Genomic DNA, 27,497 nt, shown 5'->3' with positions numbered 1-27,497 from the left:
TGATGGCTAAAATGTCCTTTTTTAGACACCCAATTAACAAGTGTCAGGGAGGTAGAACAAGTGCAATCTTCATACACTACTTCTAGTGATGGAATTTGCCACAGCACTTTGGAGACAGTTTCCAATGCCATTAAATGTTATATGTATACTTATAGTATGACCTAGAAATTCCACTCCTAGGAATCTAATCAGGAGAAATTAAAATGTATTTCCATGCAAATAATCAACAAAGCTAAAAGGCAACATATGGAATGAGAGAAGATATTTGCAAATGACATAACTAATAAGGGGAAGTATAAGATATATAATTATAAATCTCAGTACCCAAAAAAGCAAATAAACCAATTTAAAAATGGGCATAGGACATGAACAGATATCTTTCTCCCATCCAAGTACTAACCAGGCCCGACCCTGCTTAGCTTCCGAGATCAGACGAGATCGGGCGCGTTCAGGGTGGTATGGCCGTAGACATGAACAGATATCTTTCTAAAGAAGACATTAGAATGGCCAATACCCCTGGGGATAAAAATATATGTTTATAAAAAATAAAAAATTTAAAAAAAGAATGGCCAATAGACACATGAAAAGATGCTCAACACATCACTCATTATTAGGGAAATACAAATCAAAACTACAATAAGATATGACCTTGCACCTGTCAGAATGACTAAAATCAACAACGCAAGAAACAACAGGTGTTGGAGAGGATGTGGAGAAATGGGAGCACCTTTGCACTGTTGATGGGAATGCAAAGTAGTGTAGCCACTCCAGAAAACAATATGGAGGTGCCTCAAAAACAAACTGAGGGTTGCTGGGGGGAGGGGGGTTGGAAGAAGGGGGGTGGGGTTATGGACATTGGGGAGGGTATGTGCTTTGGTGAGTGCTGTGAAGTGTGTAATCCTGGCGATTCACAAACCTATACCCCTGGGGATAAAAATATAAGTTTATAAAAAATAAAAAATTCAAAAAAAATAGTGAAAAATATAACTACCCTATGATCCAGCAATTACACTACTAGGTATTTACCAAAAGAATATAAAAATACTAATTCAGGGGCACCTGGGTGTCTCAAATGGTTAAGCATCTGCTTTCAGCTCAGGTCATGATCTCAGGGTCCTGGGATCAAACCCCATGTCAGGTTCCCAGCTCAGCAGGGAGTCTGATTTCCCTCTCCCTTTCCCTCCCCCTCTACTTTCTCTGTCTCTTTCAAATGAATAAATAAAATCTTAAAAAAATACTAATTCGAAGGAATGATGCACCCCCATGTTTATAGAAGCATTATGTACAATAGCCAAATAATGGGAACATCCCAAGTGTCCATCAACTGATGAATGGATACACACACACACACACACACAGAGGAATATTACTTATCCATATAAAAGAATCGGAGCACTGGGTGTGGTGCAAAAATAATGAATACTGTTATGCTGAAAATAAAAAATAAATTTAAAAAAAGAATCAGATCTTGCTATTTGTAAGAACATGGATGGAGCTAGAGTGTATTATGCTAATGAAATAAGTAGTCAGAGAAAGACAAATACTACATAATTTCACTAATATGTGGAATTTAATAAACAAAACGAAGGGAAAAAAGAGAGAGGCAAATCAAGAAACAGACTGTGGAGATTAGAAAGAGAAAGAAGAGAGGAGCACAGGGCATCACACAAGGAAAACACATGTCCAAAGACATTGACTGGGAAAACAAGAGGGGCTGATTTTTTTAGTGTTTTTTGTGTTTTGTTTTGTTTTGTTTTTTCTTTTCCCAAACAGCAGAGCTCAAAGACCAGAGTTTTAGTGGTGCATGGTGTAGCTGGTATATAGCATTGAGGACACATCAGTGCTCCTGCAGAGAAGGCAGTCAGGCAGATGGCAGCATCTCAGGATTTCCCAAGACACACTGGGAGAGACAGTTTCCCCTTCTTGGAGCACATATGAGAAAGTGCCTCTCTGGGGACAAAGGAGCTGGTGGGGGACATTACCCTCCCCTGCACCTCAGCATAGAGAGAGACATCTGCTGAGGGTGGCTAACCCAGACACTAGCCGCTTAGCAAAGCCATTTTCTTTGCTCCAAATTCCATGTGCCTGAGCTCTGGCACAACTGCCTTTTTGGGTCAAATCTGCATCAATCCCAGGATAGTAAGACCCTCCCGCAGAAGACCAGCATAGGTCCCCTCCATGCCAGGTCTTTAAACTTTAGAGTTTTAAAACTCAGCTGGCCTGGATGGGATAACCCAAAGTGCGCTGCACTTCTCCAGACAAGCAAGTGACCTAGATACAGAGTGTATAAGCAGTGACCTGAAAAATGCTTAGGATGCTTGAGGCAAATTTATTCACTCTTCTAGGAGGTCTTCCCTGACAAAAGTGAACATGAATTAACCTCTCTGAAAACAAGCTGGCTGGCACCACTTCTTTCTCCTGTCCCTTAGCATAATATAACTTCAATAAATAGCACAGGGTCAACACTGGAGGTCTAAACCTTGTCTCACCTGTGCTTTGCTGGTACTGCTTTTCTCAAGCAAGTGTGGCTGAGAACCAGTGCACTGGGACCCTCTCCCAGAAGACCAGCAAAAACTCCACCACACAGCCCATCACACACCATGTCTACTGGCCATAAAGTTCTGCAAATCTTCAGCACTGGTGGAAATAGTATCAGGTTTTTTATAACAAGAAGACCAGAGCACACTTCATTTAAGACTCACCACACTCTGGCCAAGGTGCAAACACTCCCCACTGCAGGTAAGAAAAAAATGTGTAGAGGACTGACCTGATAAAGCAGTCATAACACAGCAGCAGAATACATGCAACATACACAAGAGACAATTCCTGAAGAACAAGGCTCTGGACATTATATGACCTCTTCTTCATAAAGTCATTATTCGCAGGAGCAGGAAGCATAGCAGGCTTTCCTAGCATAGAGAAGATGACAAAGACCTAGACAAAATGCCAAATGGAGAAATTCATCCCAAAAGCAAGAAAAGGAAAACATAATCTCCAGGGACCTAATTGAAACAGATATAGGTGATATTCCTGATTCAGAACTTAAAGCAACAATTTTAAGGATACTAGCTGGACTTCAGAAAAGCATAGATGACATCAGGGAGATCAATGCCATAGAGATAAAGGAGCAAAAAATGAATCAGGTTGAAACGAAAAATGCAATAACCAAGATTCAAAACCACTGGCTATAATGAACTCAAGGATAGAAGACTTCTTCCAAATAAATGATACAGAAAATAGAATTATGGAAAATAATGAAGGTGATCAAAAGAGGGAAATAAAAATCTTGCATCAGGAAAGTAGACTTAGGGAACCCCAGAATTACATGAAATATAATAGCAATCATATCATAGGAATCTCAGAAAATGAGGAGAGAGAAAAAGGGGGGCAGGTTTATTTGAGGAAGTTATAGCTGAACATTTCCCTAATCTGGAGAATGAACAGAATTCCAAATCCAGGAAGCATACAGAACTCTCATCAAAATCAAGAAAAGCAGGCCAACACCAATATGTCTTTAGTTAAATTTGCAAAATATAGAGATTAAAAACAAATAAACGAACAAGCAAAAAATCAAGACTAAAAGCAACAAGGGAAAACAAGTCCCTAACTTACAAGAGAAGACAAATAAGGTTAACAGCACACCTCTTCATAAAAACATGGCAAACCAGAAGAAAGCTATCCTGCAAGCCTGTCATTAACAATAAAAGGAGAGCTAATGATTTTCCCAGACAAACAAAAACTAAAGGAGTTTATGACCACTAAAACAGCCCTTCAAGAAATATTAATGGAGACTTGCTGAGTGGGAAAAAGACTAGAAGGGGACAGAGAAAATCTCCAGAAATAATGACAGAACAAGTGATAAGATGGCACTAAATTTACATATATCACTAATTACCCTGAGTGTAAATGAAACAAGTGCTCTAATCAAAAGACATAAGGTGTCAGAATGGATACAAAACCAAGACACATTTTACATGTTGCCTACAAGAGACTCATTTTAGACCTAAAGACACCCGCAGATTAAAAGTGAGGGGATGGAGAAATACTTATCATGTTAATGGACATCAAAAGAAAGCTGGAGTAGCTACACTTACATCAGATGAACTAGATTTTAATCTGAAGACTGTGACAAAAGATGAAGAAGGGGGGCATCTGGGTGGCTCAGTGGGTTTGGCATCTGGCTCTTGATTTTGGCTCAGATCATGATCACAGGGATGTGGGATCAAGCTGCAGGTTCTGAGCTGAGTGGGGAATATGCTTGAAATTGTCTTCCTTTCACTCTGCTCTCTACCCCCTTGCACTTTCACTGTCTCTCAAACAGACAAATGAATAAATCTTTTCAAACAGAGATCAAGAAGGGCACTACATCATAATAAAGGGGTCTATGCAACAAGATCTAACAATTATAAATTGTTATCCTCCTGAATTGGGAGCATCCAATATACAAAGCAATTAATAACAAACATAAAGGAACTCATTACTAATAATGCAATGATTCTAGGGGAATTTAATAGCCACTTACATCAATGGACAGGTCATCTAAGCAGGAAATCAGCAAAGAAACAATGACTTTGAAACACACACTGGACCAAATGGGCAGAAAAAATATATTCAAAACATTTCATCCTAAAGCAGCAGGATGCATATTTGTAAAGTGCACATAGGACATTCTTTAGAATAGATCAACTACTAGGTCATGAATCAGGCCTCAACAAGTATAAAAAAATGACATCATAACATGTATGTTTTCAGACCACAATACTATGAAACTTGGAAATCAACCACAAGGAAATATTTAGAAAGACCACAAATATGTGGAGGATAAAGAACACCTTACTAGAGAATGTGAAGGTCATTCAAAAAATAGGAAATTAAAGAAGAAATTTTAAAAATACATGGAAATAAATGAAAGTAAAAAACAGGAAGTTCCAAAATATTTTGGATGCAGCCAAGGTGGTAATAAGGGCGAACTATACAGTAATATAGGTCTACCTCAAAAAGTAAGGTAAATATCAAATATGCAACCTAACCCTACACCTAAAGGAGCTAGAAAGAGAAGATAAAATGAGGTCTAAACCAAGCAGGGAAGGGAATTAATAATGACTGGAGCAGAAATAAAAGATGTAGAAACAACAACAACAGAAACCAGTAAAACAGATCAACAAAACCAGGAACTGCTTCTTTAACAAAATTAATGAAATTGATAAACCCTTAGCCAGACCTATCAAAAAGAAAAGGGAAAGGACCAAACAAATAAAATCATGAATGAAAAAGGAGATCAAAACCAACATCACAGAAATACAAACAATTATAAGAGTATATTATGAAAACTTTATGTCAGCAAATTGGGCAATTGGGAAGAAGCAGATAAATTACAAGAAACATATAAACCACCAAAACTGAAACAGTAAGAAATAGAAAAACTGAAAAGACAACCAGCAAAGAATTTGAATCACAAATCAGTATCTCCCAACGAAGATAAGTCCAGGGCCACATGACTTCTCTGGTGAATTCTACCAAACAGTTATTATTTTTAAAGATTTTATTTGTTTATTTAAGACAGGGAGAGCAAGAGAGAAAGAGAGTGAGGGAGAAAGTATGAGCAATGGAGATGGACATAGAGAGAGGGAGAAGCAGACTCCCCAGTGAGCAGGGAGACACCAGGCTGGATCCCAGGACCCTGAGATCATGACCTCTGCCAAAGGCAGATGCTTAACTGCATCTTCTACCCAAGGGCCCCTTCTGCCAAACATTTAAAGAAGAATTAAAACTCATTCTTCTGAAACTGTTTCAAAACATAGAATGGAAGTAAAACTTCTAAATTCATTCTATGAGGCCAGTATTGCCTTGATTCCAAAATGTGACAAAGACCCCACTAAAAAAGAGTATCACAGACCAATATCCCCTATGAATATGGATATAAAATTTCTCAACAAAATACAAACAAAATACTAGCAAATCAAATACAACAGTACATTGAAAGAATTATTCACTATGACCAAGTGGGATTTATTCATGGGCTACAGGGACAGTTCAATATTTGCCAACCAATCAATGTGATATAACACATTAAAAAAAGAAAGGATAAGAACAATCTCAATCAACAGATGTAGAAAAAGCATTTGACAAAGTATAACATCCATTCTTGATAAAAATCCTCAACAAAGTAGGGATAGAAGAAACATATCTCCACATCATAAAGTCCATATATGAAGGACCCACAGCTAATATCGTTCTTAATGGAGAAAACTGAGAGCTTTTCCTTTGGTCAGGAACAAGACAGGACATCCACTATCACCACTGTTAATTTAACATGGTACTAGAAATCCTAGTTTCAGCAATCAGACACAAAAATAAAAGGCATTCAAGTTGGAAAAGAAGTCAAATTCTCAGTCTTCACAGATGATGTGATACTTTGTGTGGAAAACAAAAAGCCTCCACTCCAAAATTGCTAGGACGGATACACGAGTTAAGTAAAGCTGAAGGATACAAAATCAAGGTACATAAATCTGTTGCATTTCTATACACCAATAATGAAGCAGCAGAAAGAGAAACCCATTTACAATTGCAACACAAACCATAAGATACCTAGGAATAAACCCAAGCAAGGAGGTAAAAAGATTTCTACTCTGAAAACTATATAACACTTATGGAAAAAAATGAAGGTAACACAAAGAAATGGAAAGTCAAGCAGCGAAAGACAACTATCATATGATCTCCTTGATATGAGGAAGTGGTGATGCAACATGGGGGCTTAAGTGGGTACAAGAAGAATAAATGAAACAAGATGGTATTGGGAGGGAGACAAACCATAAGTGACTCTTAATCTCACAAAACAAATTGAGGGTTGCTGGGGGGAGGGGGTTTAGGAGAAGGGGGTGGGATTATGGACATTGGGGAGGGTATGTGCTTTGGTGAGTGCTGTGAAGTGTGTAAACCTGGTGATTCACAGACCTGTACCCCTGGGGATAAAAATATATGTTTATAAAAAATAAAAAATTAAAAGTAAAAAAAAAAAACATTCCATGCTCATGGACTGGAAGAATAAATTCTGTTCAAATATCTATACTACCCAAAGCAATCTACAATTCAATGTAATCCCTATCAAAATATCACAGCATTTTTCAGTTAGAACAAATAATCCTAAAATTTGTATGTAACAGCAAAAGACCCTGAATAGCCAAAGAAATCTTGAAAAATAAAAGCAAGCTGGAAGCATCACAATTCGACTTCAAGCTATATTATAAAGGTACAGTCATCAAGACATTATGGTATTGACACAAAAAGAGACACATAGATCAATGGAACAGAACACCCAGAAATGGACCCAAAACAATGTGGTCAACTAATCTTTGACAAATCAGGAAAGAATATCCAATGGAAAAAAATGACAATTTCTTCAACAAATGGTGTTAGGAAAATGGGACAGCCATATGCAGAAAAATGAAACTGGACCACCATCTTTTACCATACATAAAAATAAATTCAAAATGAATGAAAGACATAAATGTAAGACAGGAATCCATCAAAATCCTAGAGGAGAACACAGGTAGCAAACTCTTTGACATTGGCTGTCACAACTTCTTACTAGACACGTCTCCTGATGCAAGGGGAACAAAAAAAAAAATTAACCAATGAGACTTCACCATGATAAAAAGCTTCTGCCCAGTGAAGGAAACAATCAACAAAACTAAAAGGTGACTTTCAGAATGGGAGAAGATATTTTCAAGTGACATATCTGATAAAGGGTTATTATTAAAAATCTATAAAGAATTTATCAAACACCCAAGAAACAAATAACCCACTTAAGGAATGGAAAAGCGAAGACATTTTTCCAAAGAAGACATCCAGATGGCCAATAGACACATGCAAAGATGCTCAACACATTACTCACTATCAGGAAAATACAAATCAAAACTACAATGACATATCATCTCACATATGTCAGAATGGCTAAAATTAACAAAAGAAGAAAAAACAGGGACAAGTATGTGGAAAAACTGTTGATGAAAATGCAAAGTGGTGCAGCCACTCTGGAAGAACATATGGAGGTTCCTCAAAAAGTGAAAAATGGAGCTACCTTATAAACAAGCAATTGCAATACTAGGTATTTAGTATTTAATTAGATAAAAATACTAATTCAAAGGGATACTTGCACCCTGATGTTTTAGTAACATTACCTACAATAGCCAAATTATAGAAACAGGTCAAGTGCCCACTGACTGATGAATGGATAAATAAGTTATGGTATATATAGGCAATGGAATATTGCTCATGCATAAAAAGAATGAAATCTTGCTATTTGCAATGATATGGATGGAGCTAGAGAATATTATGCTCAGTGAAATAAGTCAGTCAGAGAAAGATGTATACGTAATGATTTCACTCATATGTGGAATTTAAGAAACAAAACAAAAGAAGAAAGAGAAAAAAAGAGAGAGACAAACCAAGGATGATACTCTTAACCATAAAGGACAAAGTGATGGTTACCAGAGGGGAAGTGAATGGGAGGGGTGGGTTAAATAAGTGATGGGGATTAAGGAAGGCACTTGTGATGAACACTAGGTGTTGTATGGAAATGTTGAATCACTATATTGTACACCTAAAACTAGTGTTATACTGTATGTTAACTAACTGGAATTTGAATAAAAACCTAAAAATAAAATATAGTTCCATACAATGACTTATATGCCTATGTTCAAAGAAACATTCATAGAAGCTGAAAAGTGAACACAACCTAAATGTTCATTAATTGTTCAGCAAATGAACAAAATGTGGTACACCCACACAATGAAAAACTGTCTATAAAAGGGAAAGAAACAGTAGCATATGTTACAATGTGTACAAAGCCTCAAAACCATCATGCTAAGTTATATGCAAAGTCCTATAATGGCAAATCTATAGAAACAGAAAGTGGATTACTTGTTGCCTAAAGCTGTGGGTGAGAATGGAGATCAATTTAAATTGGGCATAAGAGCTCTTTGTGGGACGAGGAAATGTTCCCAAATTGTATTGGGGTGATAGTTGTACAACTCTGTAAAGTAAAAGCACTGAATTGTGGCCACCAAAAATGGATGTTTTCTACTGTATGTAAATTACAACTCAATAGGTCTGTTAAACATATATCCTCTAATGAATTTTTACTGTACTCAGAATTAAATCTAAATTCACAACACCGTCTGAGCCAAAGTCTAAGCTGTTTCTACTCTGTTCCTGTTTCTCCAGGAAATAAATGACATGTCAAAACCCTTGTGTAAAAGAAATAGATTTTTTTATGGAGTTTGTCAATTGAGGTACCCAGGAGGACTAAGGATGGGGTTAACGATGAAACAAAGAATGCAGACATGTCACCCTTGTACACAATTGTCTTTACTATGCTCTTCAGGCTTAGTATCTAATGCCCCACTTTCCATGCTCTGTCCAGTAACTGGGTAGTTTGGGCTAAGATTAAATTTCCCAAATCTACAGAATAGACATCATGCTAATTTCCTTCTATTCACATATTCTATCAATCAAGTGGACAAAGAAAGTTTATTAATCAAGTACCAGTTGTTCCAACTATGTGCTGGATCCTGTGGGTGACTGATGAACAGAAATAAAATATAAAAGTGTGATCCAATGTAGAAAATAGAAAAAAAAAATGTAACCGTTATGGCTAAAATGGAAGCAGGACCACCAGAGTCCTTATTCTCTCTTCAAATCCAACTCTGACTCTATTAGTGGTTCATCATATACCTCCATGGAAATCCCAGGACTCCTCAGAACATATTTCAAAGCCACCAATAAAATTTATCCTCTTCATTTCAGAGATGAAGAAACAAATGTCCAAAAAAGGCAAAGAAGTAGCCCAAGAGAATGCAGCTATGGCCTTCTGGGTCCTCTAAATGTAGAGTTACACATGAAGCAATTTAAGATTCAGATAATTATATACACAAGAGCTTTCTGGAGACTGGCGCAGTTTCATACTTTTCTCCATCATAGTGCTTTGGCCATGAGCAGGGTTCAGCAATTATATTTGGAGTGACAAAATGAAACCAAATAGGTAGTAAGTTTAGGGTATTGACTGAAATTTAAGTAGTCTCAAAGAAAGAAAGATATTACTGTGGGTGGGGGAAGATTTGATTCATTCAGTCAATATTTATTAGGAGTCTATAAGTGCCAGGAACTGAGAAGCAATTGGGTGTTCATTAAAGTTCTGTTTAATAATAGTAGGGGTGTGTGTGTGTGTGTGCGTGTGTGTATTATGTACCAGCAATGGTGCTAAGCATTTTATAAGTCATCTAATTTCCCCATCATGATAAAATGGATAGGTATGTTTAGCTTCATTTTTACAGATGAAAATTCTGAGGTTGAGAGAACTAAAGTGGCTTGTCAAAGATCACAAAGCCAGGAAGTGGAGACTTGTGAGCCTAATCAGCTTTTCCACCATACCAAGGAACTTTCCTCATATGATAGATCTCAAGTGATAGAAAATAAGGCAATGGAAGTAAATCTTGTCCTGGTTTAGACAGCAGTTTTCAGGGTGAAATAGGGAATATCATAAAATCTCCTGGAACCTTGGAAATTCTGCCTGAGAAGTAGAACTCCGTGTAGCCTCACACAGAGATCTCAGAAGACTCCGTGAGGTAGAATCTGTAACATATTTGGCTTTACCAAGAGAGGAAAGCATCCAAGTCATTAAAGATGTGATTTTATGTGGAAAGTATTGTAATGAAATCCTCCAAAGAGGATAAAGTGCACCAGATGTGGCTGCAAAATCACAGGAAATCCACAATATACTTCTTTTATTTTTAATCCACAATCACTGGGGTCATAGTCTTACCTAACTGTTGAACCAAGGTACCTGAGCTCCCACAGCTATCCAAACAGAATCCTGAGTCAAAACAAAAACCAGTCATCTGGCTGACTTCTTTCCAATGGCTTTTCGCTGGCTAACATGGAGTAGGAAGTATAGAGAGGTTAATGGAATATCCATTCCTGGGCCAAACTTGGCAGGCTCATGTGTCATCCAGCTTTAGAGGTGACTTAGTCCTCACAAAACCCTTATTCACTCTTACTTACAGTGCTTACTTACTTGCAAACCTTAGCCCTTACTCACACAGAAAACTGCACAGATTTGTTGATGAGCTACAAAAATGGTGAGAAGTGGAGACTCAGAATATATTATGTAGGTATATCCTACCAGGTCTTACTATTGCAGTGGTTTTCAAGTGTGATCCCTGAAACAGCAGTAACACTATTGCCTGGGAACTTGTTAGAAATGCATATGCTTAGGCTCCACCCTGATCTACTGAATCAGAGACTCTGGAGATGGGACCCAGCAATCTATTTCAATGGTCCTCCAGGTAGAGTCTGATGCAAAACCAGTGTGTTAATGTTTGATAATCACTATGCTAATGTTTCAATGTAGGGGGTCAGAGAGAGGGACAGATGAAGAATGATACCAGATTTGGGGGTGGGGAGACATTTACTACTGATGGAGCAGACTAGGAAAGGATAATGTTGCAGTGGGAGTGAAACTGAAAATTCTGTTGGAGAATATTTGAGATGGCAGTGACACATCCAATGGGGTTGGTTAAGTGGGAAGTTGGATATATGAGTCCGGAACTCAGGGGAGAGTTCACAGCTATTCACCTTAATTCTAAGATCCTTGAGAACAAGTCTAATTCACCTTAATGGTCCCCACAGAATATACCAGTCTAGTGTATGACCCAGAACAAGTGGTAGATAAATGTCACTGAATGAAGAAAGGGGAGCAAGCTTTTCCTGCCTTCTCTAGTCTAGCTAGAATACTCCTTAAGTATCAAATGTTCTTCCATTTAATATTTATTTGCTCATCTGGGAAAACAGCTACTGTGAGAAAAGCAAATACCTTAGAACAGTTGAGTTTGAAGACTTTTTTACAGCTCACTAACAAATGTCAACTCTTTCCCATTCCCTTGGCTTGACTTGTCCATTCCTAAATTCCAGAGGTACCAGATCTCCTGTAACTGGCTATTGAGTGAGCACTAAGGTTGTGTCAGTTCTCAAGCCAGGTGACAGAGGAGCCTGCTGAAACTGCCACAGCAATGACTGAATGAAGGAAGGAATGAACGGATATACATGCCAATTCAAAACTTGGTAACAGAGTAACTTGTGTGCAACAATAAATCTCCCTATGGGAGCCCAAAAAGGTGGTGATCCATTCGGACTGCCAAATTTGGAAGGTTTTGGACAAGACCTATTCTAGGTCTACATTGAAGAATGAGTAGGAATTACAGGGTTGGAATGAGGGAAGGGCATTCGAAAAGGAGGGATTTACAATGGCAAAGGCCTGGGGGAGTGAAAGTGTGTAAGAGAGCAAGGAAAGTTCATGTAGATAAAAGATAGGTTGAATGAAAGGAAGTAGTAGCAGATAAGATTGGAAATGTGGATGTGGGCCAGACTGGCGAGACGGGGCCCTGATCTTTTGGCTCTGGGGCTAGAGATTGGGGCACCACCATTTTTGTTTTCATCCCTAAAGCAGCTCAGAAAGCCTTCAGGGAACAAAGCCACATAAAGCAACCTGGAGCAGCTTACACTGAGCCCAGCCCCCTGGAAAGGAGCAGTGCAACTCCACCCAGGCAAACACACCTGAAATTCAGTGCAGCGGGTCCCTCCCAGAAAACCAGCAGGAACATCAGGCAAATACCAAGGTTCCAGAACACACAGAACTGCAACACTCCAGCATTAGGGGAAAATAGTACATAGAATTTGAGGTTTTCCCTTCATGATTGTTTTAAAGGTTAAATTTTCCTATTCTTTTTTCCTTTCCAATTAGTTTGTTATTTTATCAACACTTTGTTTTTTAAGTCTTTTTTTAATTTCAGTTTTACCTTTACATTTTATAGATATAGTCTTCATTTTTTGCTTCCTTTCAACGTATTCAAATTATCTAGTTAGATAGATAGATAGATAGATAGATGATAGATAGATAGATAGATAGACAGATCCCTGTAAAAAAACAGTATGGAGGCACTCAGTTGTCCTCCATTGGGGTGGTGTGAAGTGGGAACAGGCACAATCCCAGGACCACTCTTAGTGCCAGGATCTTACAAAAGGCAGTAACGTAAGACCCTCAGACTCCCCCTGGGAGGACTGCTGTGGGCATGCACCACACATTCTGCAGAGTTTGACATGCAAGAAAGTGAAGACATTTTATCCCAGAGGGTTTACTAAATAAAGGAGACTGCAATCTCTCAACTCTGGAGCTAGAGAATGGGTCACGGCCATTTTCGTTTTTATTCTCTAAACAGGTGAGGAAAGCCTTCAGGAAACAAAAGCCACACAGAGGACCAGATCATATTTAGCCCATCCCCCTGGCAAAGGGATGGTACAGAGCTGTCCAGGGAAAGATACGTGAGAAGTACCACAGAAGGACCCCCCCCCCCCGAGAAGATCAACTGGAAGAACAGGTGCAGGATATAAAATCAATGCACACAAACCAATTGCATAGCTATATAATAACAATGTGATTGAAGAGAGAGAAATCAAATAATTGATTCCATTTACAATTTCACCAAAGACTGTAAGGTACCTAGGAATAAAAGTAACCAGAGAGATAAAAACTACAGATTGTTTATGAAATAAATTGAGGAATACACAAAGAGACAGAAAAACATTCCATGCTCATGGGTTGGAAGAACTAATGTTGTTAAAATGTCTATGCTGCCTGGCGTAATCTACAAATTCAAAGCATTCCCTGTCAAAATACCATGTGCCATTTTCACAGAGGTAGAACAACAAATTTAAAATTTTAATGGAACCAGAAAAGACCCTGAATCACCAGGGGAAGTTTGAAAAATAAAACCAAAGCTGGGGGGCGCCTGGGTGGCTCAGTGGATTAAGCCACTGCCTTCGGCTCAGGTCATGATCTCAGGGTCCTGGGATCGAGTCCCGCATCGGGCTCTCTGCTCAGCAGGGGGCCTGCTTTCCTTCCTCTCTCTCTGCCTGCCTCTCTGCCTGCTTGTGATCTCTCTCTGTCAAATAAATAAATAAAATCTTTAAAAAAAAAAAAAAACAAAGCTGGGGGGCATCACAATGCCTGACTTCAAGCTATATTACAAAGCTGTGACCATCAAGACAGCATGGTACTGTCACAAAAAAACAAACACATAGGTTAAAGGAACAGAAGAGAGATCAGAAATGGAACCTTTAGTCTATGGTCAACTAATCTTCAACAAGGCAGGAAAGAATATCCAATGGAAAGGGACAGTTTCTCCAATAAATGGTGCTGGGAAAATTGGACAGCCACATGCAGAAGAATGAAACTGACCATTCTCTTACAACATACACAAAGGTAAAACTCAATATGGATGAAAGACCTAAATGTGAAACAGGAATACATCAAAATCCTAGAGAAGAACACAGGCAGCAACCTCTTCGACCTCGGCCACAGCAACTTCTTGCAAGACACGTCTCTAAAGGCAAAGGAAACAAAACCAAAAATGAACTATTGGGACTTCACCAAGATAAAACTTTTCTGCACAGCAAGAAAGAGTCAACAAAACTAAAAAGCAATCTATAGAATGGGAGAAGATATTTGAATATGACACATCACATAGAGGGCTGATATCCAAGATCTATAAACAACTTATCAAACTCAACACCAAAAAACAAATAATCCAGTCTAGAAAAGGGCAGAAGACATGAACAGACATTTCTCCAAAAAAGACAAAAATGACAAAGACCTGAAAAATGCTCAAGATCACTTGTCATCAGGAAAATACAAATCAAAACTGTAATGAGTTACCACCTCACACTAAATGAGTTACCACCTCATACTAGTCAGAATGGCTAAAATTAACAATATAGGAAAGAACAAATATTGGCGAAGATGCAGAGAAAGGGGAGCACTCTTACACTGTTGGTGGGAATGTAAGCTAGTACAGCTACTCTGGAAAACAGTATGGATGTTCCTCGTGAAGTAAAAAATAGAACTACCCTATTATCCAGTAATTGTACTACTAGGTACTTACACCAAAGATAGAAATGTAGTGGGGGCACCTATACCTCAATGTTTATAACAGCAATGTCCACAATAGCCAAATTGTGCAAAGAACCGAGATGTTGACAGATGAATGGATAGAGCAGTGACATACATATACAACGGACTATTACTCAGCCATCAGAAAGGATGAATACTTACAATTTACATGGATGTGGATGGAACTAGGTGGTACTGAGCAAAATAAGTTGATCAGAGAAAGATAATTATCATATGGCTTCACTCATATGTGGATTATAAAAAATGGCACACAGGGTTGTAGGGGAAGGGAGGGAAAACTGAATGGGAAGTGAACAGAGAGGGAGAAAAATCATGAGAGACTTAACTACACGAAAGAAAGTGAGGTTTGGTGAAAGGGAGGTTGGTAAGGGGAAGGTTCAGTTGAGTGATGGACATTAAGGAAGGCACATGATTTGATGAGCACTGAGTGTTATACTCAACTGATTTCTTAAAATAAGACAATGACATTTGTCATATCAATTGACTCTTCCTTTCATGAAAGATGTCTCTGGTGTATGTAATGCTGTTTAATACCATTTTACCCACAGACGTTCTTTCAGAATTGGAGTGAATCCTCCCAAACACTGCTGTTACTTTAACAACTAATATTTATATATTATTCTAAATCTTTTGTTGTTATCTCAACAATCTTTACAGCATCTTCACCAGGAGTAGATTCTATCTCAAGAAACCATTTTCCTTGCTCATCCAAGAGAAGCAACTCCTCATCTGTTAAGGTTTTATCAAGAGATTGCAGCAATCCAGTAAAATCTTCAGATTCTACTTCTAATTTCAGTTCTGTTATTTCTACTACATCTGCAGTTACTTCCTTCATTGAAGGCTTGTACCCCTCAAAGTCATTCAGGAGGGTGCAATTAATTTCATAAACACTTGTCAATGTTGATATTTTGACTACTTTCCATGAACCATGAGTGTTCTTAATGACATCTAGAACGAACATTTTCCAGAAGGTTTCGATTTACTTTGCCCAGATACATCAAAGGAATCATCATATGGCAGCTATACCCTTAGAAAATGTATTTCTTAAAGGTGGAATTACTCCTTAATCCATAGGCTGCATAATGGATGCAGTGTTTTCAGAAATGGAAACAACATTAATTTTGATGTTTGTTTCCATCTAAGCTCTTGGATGGCCAGGTGCCAATGAGTAGCAAAATTTTGGAAGGAATCATTATTTTTTCCTTAATATTAGGTCTCAACAGTAAGCCTGGGAGGAGGGGCAAGATGACAGAGAAGTAGCAGACCCTGTTTCAACAGGTCCCCTAATGTGAACTAAATATCTACCAGAACTCTCTGAAGACCCATGAAATCAGCTTGAGATGTAAGATTATCTTCTGGATCTCTAAGGGCGCAGAAGACATCAGTGGAGAAGTAAAGGGGAATGAGAACACTCAGACAGATATTGGAGGATAAACAGAAGGGGGAGGGAGCCACCAGAAGTGACCCATTGGAAAGTAATACCCCAATAAGAAAGTGCCCAGTGACTGGGGAGCAGCATTAACTTGGAGTCTAGTTAAAAGCACTCAAAAAGAGCAAAAGATCTTAAGGGGCACCTGGTGGAATCAGATGGTCATGGGCACGTGCCTTAGCCAATGATCCCAAGATGGTCACCAATGGAGACCACCTGTGCCAGAGAGAGTCCGGCAGGGCCTCCAGTTCCTGGGCCCTGAGCCTGAGACTTTCTGCTGCTTACACCACTGCTCAGCTGGGTGCACTCCCGCCCATGCCTAAGAGAGCCTGATGTGAGGGCCGGCTGGCACTCTCTAGGATGGCAGCCTTCCATGACTAGCTGTGCCTGAGAGAACCCAGCAGTATCTCCAGTCTGGATCCCTCAGCCGACAGCCTTCCCTGACTCGTGCAACTACTGGGTCTGAGCAAGCTCGGTGTGGGCCTGGACTCCAGACAGCAGTTCCAGCAAAGGCAGCAACCAGAAACAGGCTCCCTGGACCAATATTGCTCCTGGTTTTAGTGGCATGGGGGTGCAGAGACAACTGGGGGCCTTCAGGTGACCACTGGGATGGTGGCTGGGGGTTTACACCATCTGTGGGAGGTTGCATTGTTCAGTGGACTTTGCAGAGGGGGAGTCTGTGTGTTCTGGATCACCCAGAGGGGAACATTCTGAGGATTTTCTTGGAGGCAGAGGTCTGGGTGCAGACAGATTCTTTCTTTGCTTTGATCCTCGGAAAAGCCACAAAACAAAGATCAAAAACCTGAAAAACCGTTTTCTACAGAGCCCAGCCCTTTGATAACCTGCAGGGTAACTCAACCAAGCAAGACTGACAGGAGAATGAAGCAGCAGGTACCTCCCCCAGAAGACAAGCCAAAAGAACAAGAAGGCAACCACCACAGGGTACCCATAAAGCGTAAACCCCAACATCAGGAGGAAACAACATATTAAGCTCTGGTATCGCCCTAAAATCTGTATATTTCATAGATACAACTTATATATTTTTTAATCTCACAATTCTTGTTCTTTTAATTTTTTTAACCTACTTACCATTAAGCTAGAGGTTTAATACAACATATTCCTTAATAACTTTTTAAGTTGAACTTTTTCATACATATACCTATGTATCTTTTCTTTTTTAAAATATACATATAGATATAAGCTTCAAGGTAATCATTTTTCCCTATTCAATACTACCACTATATATAAACCAGTTTCAATTTCCCTGTATCTTTGGAAAGTTGAGTCCTTTGACAAAGATATTAAGATACACCCAGGAAGAAATGAAATAACCTTCCTTGCCCACATCGAGGATTTATAACCACCCTTGCATTTTTTTCTTCTGTCAGTGTTTCTGTGTATTTGTTGTTGTTCTGGTATTATATAAATCTTGTTCTTGGGTTCATGTTGGCTGGGTTCTTCTTTTTTTCTTGTCATTTACTTTTGTCATCTTTTTGTTTGTTTGTTTTTGTTCATATACCTTATAAATCATACTTTTAGGGCTCATTTTGGCTGATTTTTCTCTTTTTTTCTCTTTCTCTATTTTTTTTTCCTTCTTGGTAATGACTTCCGATTACTCTGAAACTTTCCAGGGTGCACCTTGCCTAGATCGTGGTTGATATACTCAGCTTTACAACCCCTCAACCACCTCTCATCAAAATGAACACCCAACAGAGGAAAAATTCAGAGACTGTGCCCTCTGCCACAGAACTACTGGATATGGATATAAACAGTATGTTGGAAAGGGAATTCAGGGTAACAATTATCCAGGCAATGGCTAGGTTGGAGAAAACCATGAGTGATAACATAGAGTCTCTAAGGGCAGAAGTGAGAGCTGATCTGGCAGAAGTTCAAAATGCTATCAATGAGATCCAATCTAATCTAAATACTCTAACAGCTGGGATAACTGAATCAGAAGATAGAAGGACAAACTGATAGAGAAAAAGGATCAGAAGGAGGCCTAGAACAAACAGTGTAGAAGCCACAAAAACAGAATTAGGGAAATAAATGATGCCATGAAACATTTCAATGTCAGAATTATTAGGCTCCCTGAGGGGGTGGAGAAAGAGAGAAGACTAGAAGATATAGTTGAACAAATTCTGAACATGAAAATTTCTCCATTCTGGGGAGTGGAATAAATGTTCATGTCCTAGAGGCAGAAACACCTCCCAAGATCAACAAATCTAGAAAGACCTCCAGAAACTTGACTGTGATGTTCACAAATCATAATTTTAGAAAACAGGTCCTAAGGGCAAGTAGGGGAAGAGATTCCTTATGTACAGAGGAAGGTCCATCAGAATAATGTCAGACCTGTCCACAGAAACCTGACAAGCCAGGAAGGGCTGGCAAGACATACTCAGGGCACTAAATGAGAAGAACATGCAGCCAAGAATACTTTATCCAGCAAGGCTGACATTCAAAATTGATTGAGATAAAGAGCTTCCAAGACTGGCAATGGTTAAAAGAGTATGTGACCACCAAGCCGGCACTATTAAAGGGGGTTCTATAAAAAAAGAAAGAATACAAGAGTGACATAGAACAGAAATTTACAAAGACAATCTATAGAAACAAGGACTTCACAGGCAACACAATATAAATAAAAACTTATCTTTCAATAATCACTCTCAATGTGAACAGCCTAAATGCTCCCATAAAACAGCACAGGGTTGAAGACTGGATAAAATGACAGGACCCATCCACATGCTGTCTACAAGAGACACATCTGGAACCTAACCATACATCAAGACTGAAATTGAAGGGATGGAGAACCATCTTTCATGCCAATGCACCTCAAAAGAAAGCTGGGGTAGTGATTCTTAGATAAATTAGATTTTAAGCTAAAGACTGTAGTCAGAGATACAAAAGGAGACTACATCATTCTAAAAGGGTCTATCCACTAAGAAGATTTAACAATTGTAAATATTTATACCCCCACATTAGGAGCAGCCAACTATGGAAGCCAACTGTTAACCAAAATAGTCATAATTACATGAATACATTAATTGTAGGGGTACCTTAACATGCCACTCTCAGTAACACACAGATCATCCAAGCAGAAAATCAATAAAGAAACAAGAGCATTGAGTGACACATTGGACCAGATGTACCTCATAGATATACACAGAACAGCCCACCCTAAAACAACAGAATGCTCATTCTTCTTGAGCACACATGGAACTTTCTCCAGAATAGACCACATACTGGGTCAAAAATCAGGGCTCAACTTATACCAAAAGACTGAGATTAATCCCTGCATATTCTCAGACCACAACGCTTTGAAACTGGAACACAAGAAAAGTTTTGGAAGGAATTCAAACACTTGGAAGCTAAAGACCATCCTGCTCAAGAATGTTTGGATCATCCAGAAAATCAAATAAAAACATAAACAAGTCATGGAAACCAAAGGGAATGAAGACACATTGGTCAAAAACCTATGGTATACAGTAAAGGCAATCCTAAGTGTAAATACATAGCCATACAAGCCTCACTCAAAAAAAAAAAAAAAAACCTGAAAAATTCTGACTACACCAACTCTCTTTACACATTAAAGAACTGGAAAATCAACCACAAATTAAGCCAACCCCATGCACAAGAAGGGAAATATTTAAGAAACTAGACTTAAATGAATAATTTAAATTAATTTTTAAAAATTAAGAAACTAGAGATACAGTAGAAAACATCAATGAAGCTAGAAGCTGGTTCTTTGAAGGAATCAATAAGATTGATAAGCCACTGGCCAGACTAAGTCAAAAGAAAGAGACAGGACACAACACAGACCTGTACCCCTGGGGATAAAAATATATGTTTATAAAAAATAAAAAATTAAAAATCAAATTAATAAAATTATGAATGAAAGGGGAGAGATCATGACTAACACCAAGGAAACAGAAACAATCATCAGAAATTATTATCAACAATTACATGCCAATAAGTTAAACAACCTAGAAGAAATAGATGCATTTCTGGAAACCTATAAACTTCCAAGATTGAAACAGGAAGAAATTGACAACATGAATAGACTGATATCTAGTAATACTAGTTTCTTTTTTTTAGATTGAAGCAGTGATCAAAAACATCTCAAAAAACAAAAGCCGAGGACCTGACGGATTCCCTGGGGAATTCCACCAAACATTCAAAGAAGGGATCTGTATTTGAGGAACTACAGAACACTAATGAAAGAAATTGAAAAAGACAAAAAGATGGAAAAGTATTACATGCTCATGGATCAGAAGAATAATCATTGGGTGCGCCTGGTGGTGGGTATTAAGAAGGGCACATATTGCAGGGAGCACTGGCTGTGGTACATAAACAATGAATCTTGGAACACTGAAAAAATTAAATTAAATTAAAAAAACAGTAGGGTTAAAATATGCAGTAAGCTATGTTGTTAACAGATGTGCTCTCATCAAGGCTTGTTGTTCCATTTATGGACGACAGGCAGAATAGATTCAGAATAGATTCACAATAATTCTTTTTTTTCTTTTTTTAAAGATTTATTTATTTATTTGACAGACAGAAATCACAAGGAGGCGGAGAGGCAGGCAGAGAGAGAGAAGGAAGCAGGCTCCCCGCTGAGCAGAGAGCCCGATGTGGGGCTCGATTCCAGGTCCCTGGGATCATGACTAGAGCTGAAGACAGAGGCTTTAACCCACGGGGCCACCCAGGCGCTCCCCCCCCTTTTTTTTTCAAGATTTCATTTATTGGTTTGATAGAGAGAAAGACAGCAAGAGCAGGAACACAAGTAAGAGGAATGGGAGAGGGAGAAGCAAGCTTCCCACTGAGCTGGGAGCTAATGCAGGGCTCGATCTCAGGACCCTGAGATCATGACCTGAGCCAAAGGCAGATGCTTAATGACTGAGCGACCCAGGCACCCTGATTCAGAATAATTCTTAAGGGCACTAGAATCTTCAGAACAGTAAATGAGCCTTGCCTTCAACTTTAAAGTCACCAGTTGTATCAGCCCTTAACAAGAGAGTCAGCCTATTTGAAGCTTTCAAACTAGTCACTGACTTCTCTCTAGCTATGGAAGTCTTAGAAGACATCTACTTCCAATATAAGGCTATTTAATTTACACTGAAAATCTGTTGTTTAGTGTGCTCACATTCATTAATTATGTTAGCTACATTTCTGGATAACTTGTTGCAGCTTCCACATCAGTACTTGAGCTGCTTCCCCTTATACTTCTCTGTTATGGAGAAGGCTTCTTTCCTTAAACCTCATGAACCAGCCTCTGCTAGCTTCAAACTTTTCTTATGTAGCTTTCTCACCTCTCTCAGCCTTCACAGAAATGAAGAAGGTTAGGGTCTTGCTCTGGATTTGGATTTGGCTGGAGGGAATGTTGTGGCATATTTTAGGTTCTATCCAGACCACTAAAACTTTCTCCATATCAGAAATAAGGTTGTTTTGCTCCCTTATCATTCACTGGAGCAGCATTTTCAACTTCTTCAAGAACTTTTCCTTTGCATTCCCAACCTCATTTACTGTTTGGCACAACAAGCCTAGCTTTTGGTCTATCTCAGCTTTTGACTTGCCTTCAATAAGTTTATTAATTAGTTTTTTATTTAAAGTGAGAGACGTATTTCTCTCTTGAACACTTAGATATCACTGTAGACTTATTAATTGGCCTAATTTCAATATTGATATGTCTCATGGAACAGGAAAGTTCAAGGAGTTGGAGAAAGATGGAAAACAATTGGGCAGTTGAGCAGTCAGAACAGACATTTACTGATTAAGTCCATCATTTTATATGAGTGCAGTTCAGGGCAACCTGAAACAATTACAATAGTACATCCAAGATTAGTAACCACTGATCACCAAAACAAATATAATAATAATGAAAAAAGTTAGAAATATTACAAGAGTTACCAAAATATAACATGGAGACTTTAAGTGAGCAAATGCTATAGTAAAAATGTCACACAAAATCTTGCTTGATGCAGAGTTGACACAAACCTTTAATCTGTAAAAACAAATCAAAACTATCTGCAAAGTACAATAAAATAAGGTACCCCTGTTTATACTTCCAAAATGTGTTTTCCTTTCTTAAGTGAGGAAAACTTATTGTGTATAGATATGCATGCACTAAGACCTGGGTGAATGTGTGCATATGAATGGCATGTGCAGGATAAGGAGATATTAGTATGCATTTGAGGAGCTGGTGAAGGGCTCTACTTCATCTAGTGGTGGTTGCACCTTGTCTGCCTCATAGCTTATTTTCTTCCCTCTTCTCCATCTCCCTTTCTTTTGTTCTAATCTCCTCATTCCCTTTCTACATATCTGCATGCTCCCTTGCCACCAATTGAAAGCCTAATGAATGGGCTGGCAAAACAGATCAGTGTGAGATTTGGGGCCTGTGGTCTGAAGCACAGTATTGGGAGTGTGGTTGAGATTGGGAGGAAGGACAGGGCTGGATATGTGGTCAGAGTCAGGAGTGGGGAATGGCCTGTGGTTGGAAAATCTATTCCTAAAACATTTTCCATTTCAAATTCTACCATCGGTATGCATGAACACTGAGTATGAATGTGTTTATTTCTGGTCCTGGTCTGAGGGTCTGTCTAGCTTCTAGCTTGTCTTAATTAGTTCTTTTGGTGATGTTGCCATCATCACTGCTACTTAAGCTCAGAAGTGACATTATTATTATTTTTTAACAGAAATAGGCTGCTCTGCTCATAACTTCTAGGGATTTGAGACTGTAAATAATAGTTAATGTATCAGCATTTGTTAAAATATGTATGCCACGTGAATGGGAGAGTATATTCTCTCTTCCTTTCCTAGCTCTATGACCATAAATAGCTTATATTACTTCTCTGAACCTCAGTGTCCTTACTGTATAATGGGGATAATAATTCCTACCACAGATTTTCACTAGGAAGAATAAATATAAATGAGCCAAGAGCTCTGAAATTAGATGATCAACAACAAATGTGAGCTCCTTTCTCCAGTTCCTTCTACCCCTTCCCCTACACTACTTCTTTCCCCCTCCCATACATGTTTACCTTTCCCATGTGTGAACATCAAATATGTATTTATAGTACTTTCCCCACTTTAAATTCTTAAACCAACTGATGTAATCTCTGTATATTACTGAAAAATTGTCTAAAGCAAACTAATTTAAATGACTTTTGGGCATACATATTTAGAATTGTTATGTCTTCTTGGTGGCTTGACCCTTTCTCATTATGTAATATCCCACTCTGTTCCTGGGATTTGTCTTTGCTCTGAAATCTGCTTTATTAACATTAACATTAACATTAACATAGCTGCTCCTGGTTTCTTTTAATTAAAGTTTCCATAGTAATTTTTCCCCAACTTTTACTCTCAGCTTACCTATATCATTATATCTGAAGTGCATTTCTTTATAGATAACATATGGTTAAATTTTTTTAATCCACTCTTTCACATCAGTGTATTTAGACCATTTATATGCACATAATTATTGATATGTTAAGGCTCAGCCTGCCATTTTAGTTACCTGTTTGTTCTTCTTAGTTTTAGTTTTTGTTTTTGTTTGCTTTGGTTTTGTGCCCTGCTTTTCTGTGGGTAGCTTGAACACTTTTTAAAATTCCATTTTGACTTATCTATAATGTTTTTGAATGCATGCATCTCTTTTTTTTAAGATTTTATTTATTTATTTGAGAAAGAGAGCACAAGCAGAGGGGAAAGATCACAAGTAGGCAGAGAGGCAGGCAGAGAGAGAGGGGGAAGCAGGCTCCCCGCTGAGCAGAGAGCCCAATGTGGGCCTCGATCCCAGGACCCTGAGATCATGACCTGAGCCGAGGGCAGAGGCTTAAGCCACTGAGCCACCCAGGCACCCTGCATGCATCTCTTTGTACAGTTTTTAGTGTTTCTTCTTATTACATTATGCATGCACAATTTATCACAGTCATCTAATGTCATCATTGTATCAGCTCAAGTGAAATATACAAACCTCACCTCCCTTTACACTCCTCTATTTGTGACATGAATATCTTAAATGTTTACATACACTGAGAACTGCATGAAACAGTATGATAACTTTTGATGCAGTCATCAAGCATAATTCAGACAACTCAAGAGGAAAAGACTTCTTTTGTATTTACCCATGCTTTTTCTCACTGTATTCTTCCTTGTAAATGTCCTTTTATTGTTTATTTTGTATTTGAGGAACTTACTTTAGACATTCTTATAAAGTAGACCTCCTATTGATAAATTCCCTGCTTCAATTCATTTCAGAATGTCTTGATTAATCCTTTTATTTATATAGGACATTATCACTGGATATAGGATGTTGGGTTTCATTTGGAATTTCATTCAGGGTTCATGATTCTCTTCCTTCAATACTTGGAAAATTTGTGTCACTTTCTGCTAGGACCTCATCACTGACTGATGAGAAATCTGTTATTGTCCTCTAAAATTTTTCCCCTGAAGGTATAGATAAAGTGTTGTTTCTTTTTTGTTGCTTTCTAAATCTTTTCTTTGCCCTTTGTTTAGAAGGTTGATTATGATGTGTCTTGGTGTGAATTTTTTCACATTTTCTTGAGAGTGTTTGCTTTGCTTGTTGAATCTGGAGTTCATGTTCTTTGCTCAATCTGAGAAGTTTTAGCCACTATTTCTTTAAGTACCTTCCTAGTCCTGATTCTTTCTCAGGACATTTGCTGAAATAATCAATAGTGGGTCAATGAACTGTGTACACCAGGTGCTCAATAAATAATAGTTCCCTTCCCTTTATACCCTTGTAAAAGTAGAGATGCAACCTTTCGAAGGACAAAAAAAAGCTCAAATGCTTCCTTATACTCACATGTGTGAGTCTCATCAAAGACATTTACTCCAAGGGTTAAGCTTCTTGTTCCAAGGTCTTATTTCTTAAAGAGGCACACTTGATATCCACATCATTTCCCCTAGGTTCCATGAAAGCACTAAAGGGAAACTGTCCAACCCAGGCCACCCTCAGAATGAGGGTGGAAGCTGGGGTCCTGGATGGGGGACTTGTTCTGGCAAAGCAGAGTAGGTGAAGGAAAACCTGCTACCAGCCCAAACAGTTCCCTTACCTGACTACACTGTGTTCTGAGCAAGAACAACATCATCGCCTTGCCACAAGCTGCGCCTGGAAGGAAAGGGTCAGGACGCAGGCAACTCCCACTTTGTTGGCCTGCGCTTCACCTCTGGCGCCTCAAAGCTGCAGCTGAGCTCCCACCATCTGGCACAGCAACCACCTCCTCCGTCTCCATTGCTCCCACCCCCCTTACAGAGCAACGGGTAGGAGAGGAAGAAGGTGGTGAATGTGTGAATGCAAAAAATAATCACGCGCAAGGGCTAGCGGTCCTACTAGACCCAGCCTGCCAGATACTTCTGCATCCTCAGCTCTCAGTCCCTGGCGGCCACCACCAGCCCAAACGCGCTGTTGCTCTCAAAAGGCTAGCCTGAGCTCTAGGTCCTGAAGTTAATGAAGCTGAAAAAATTCTTTACTCGGAAAGAGAAAGGAGTCACATACACCACAGAGCCAACAAACACTAAATAAATAAATAAATATTTTTTAAAAATGGATCTAAGAATGCCGTCCCCCCAACTCCCACTCCAAGATGAAAAAAGCTGTCTTGGAACGACCACCACCACCACTATCACCACCCACAGCCCACTCCCACTCCACCCATGCCGTGTTCTCCCCAACCCCCGTGTGTCTCCATCTGGCTTTCTCTCTGACATCTGGCAAATGGTCTCTCTTGGTCAGTCTCTCCGCTTGGTTCAGTTCCGACACTTTCCCCCCTCCCTCCTATCCTTGAATTCCGTGAATCTGTTTCTTTCCCGCCCCTCTCCACAAGTAGCTTAACAATAGATACTTTCTGTTGGTAACTCTGCTCTATCCCTCCCGCAGCGGGGGGATTCTGGGGGCCTCAAGGGGTCTGAGGGGGCGCTGCAATGTTCCGCTTACCTGATCTCTTTAATGCTTTCCAATTTACACATGATTTCTTGCTCATCTGCCATGCTTTTCACTCTCAATTTCACGTCCCGAGAAATGTACAAACACACACGACCAGAGATACAATAGACACGGCGCAACCAACGCCTTCGGGCCTGGGGCTCTGAGTCTGTGCGGTAGGGATTCAAAGCAGCCTTGGGAGCTGTAGTCCGCAGCTCCAGGACCAGCCAGGCAGCCCACGGAGGAGCGGGACTACAAATCCCAGAAGGCCAAGCGAGATATGCCAGTTTCTCTTCCTGCAGTCACATTTTAGATTAATTTGTCACGGATAATTGTGTCAAAGGTTGTGAGGTGTTCAAGGGAATTAAGCTATTCGACTGGCCCCTGCGGAAAAAAATGGGAAAAAATACCTCAGAAGGCAACTGGAGAGATAAGAGACACACTCACTCACACCCTTCCTGGGGCCCCTACGCCTACACACTCCCAAAAGGTAACCAGGAGTCCCTAATTGATGGATGCTGTCAGTCTGCAAAGAAACCCTGCAGAAGAATTCTCTTGAGATGTTGAATGTACTGGCTGCAGCCCGGGAATTAGTAGCTTTGGCATTCAGATGGAGATGAGGGGGGTGGGATTAGAGAAGAGGCGGGAGAGGGAGGAGGGAGCAGCTGCTAAAGCTGGGGGAATGGGGGAGTGACCTAGTTCCTTTCAGTCCTCCATCCATTCTAAAAACAGTTACTGAGCTCAGATCTTTTTATTCTTTTCTTTTTCTTTTTTAAAATTCAATTTGGTGTAGTGTTCAATGATTCATTAGTTGTGTGTAAACTCAATGCTCATAAGATCAGGTGCCCTCCTTTATGCCCATTACCCAGTTACCTCATCCTCCACCCACCTCCCTTTTCCACAGTCCTCAGTTTATTTCCCAGAGTCAAGAGTCTCTCATGGTTTTTCTCCCTCTCTGATTTCTTTCTATTTAGTTTTCTTTCCCTTCCACTATGATCCTCTGTTTTATTTCTTATATTCCACATATGAGTGAAACTATATGATTATCTTTCGCTGATTGACTTATTTCATTTAGCATAATCCCCTCCAGTTCTGTCTATGACAGTGTA

General features: G+C 39.2%; 1 protein-coding gene across 3 annotated transcripts in view; it reads right to left on the bottom strand.

Annotated features, from left to right (window-relative positions):
• The window catches only part of ZC4H2 (zinc finger C4H2-type containing), a 69,988-nt gene extending 43,399 nt beyond the window's left edge, over positions 1-26,589 (bottom strand). The window contains exons 1-2 of one of the 3 annotated variants that reach the window (XM_082715930.1): positions 26,401-26,533; positions 25,520-25,575 (exon numbers count right to left, since the gene is read on the bottom strand). Coding sequence is in view for 2 of the 3 variants with exons in the window: in XM_082715932.1 (XP_082572058.1) it covers positions 26,401-26,453 (53 nt within the window). In the remaining variant the exon portion in view is untranslated. Of the gene's footprint in view, positions 1-25,519; positions 25,576-26,400 lie in introns of all 3 variants that reach the window. The other 2 variants (XM_082715932.1, XM_082715931.1) reach the window with 2 other exon arrangements.
• Positions 26,590-27,497: the final 908 nt, after the last annotated feature.

The sequence above is a fragment of the Mustela nivalis genome (genome assembly GCF_964662115.1).
Source record: "Mustela nivalis genome assembly, chromosome: X".
Lineage (NCBI taxonomy): Eukaryota > Metazoa > Chordata > Mammalia > Carnivora > Mustelidae > Mustela > Mustela nivalis.
This window is presented reverse-complemented; position numbering and strand designations above follow the sequence as displayed.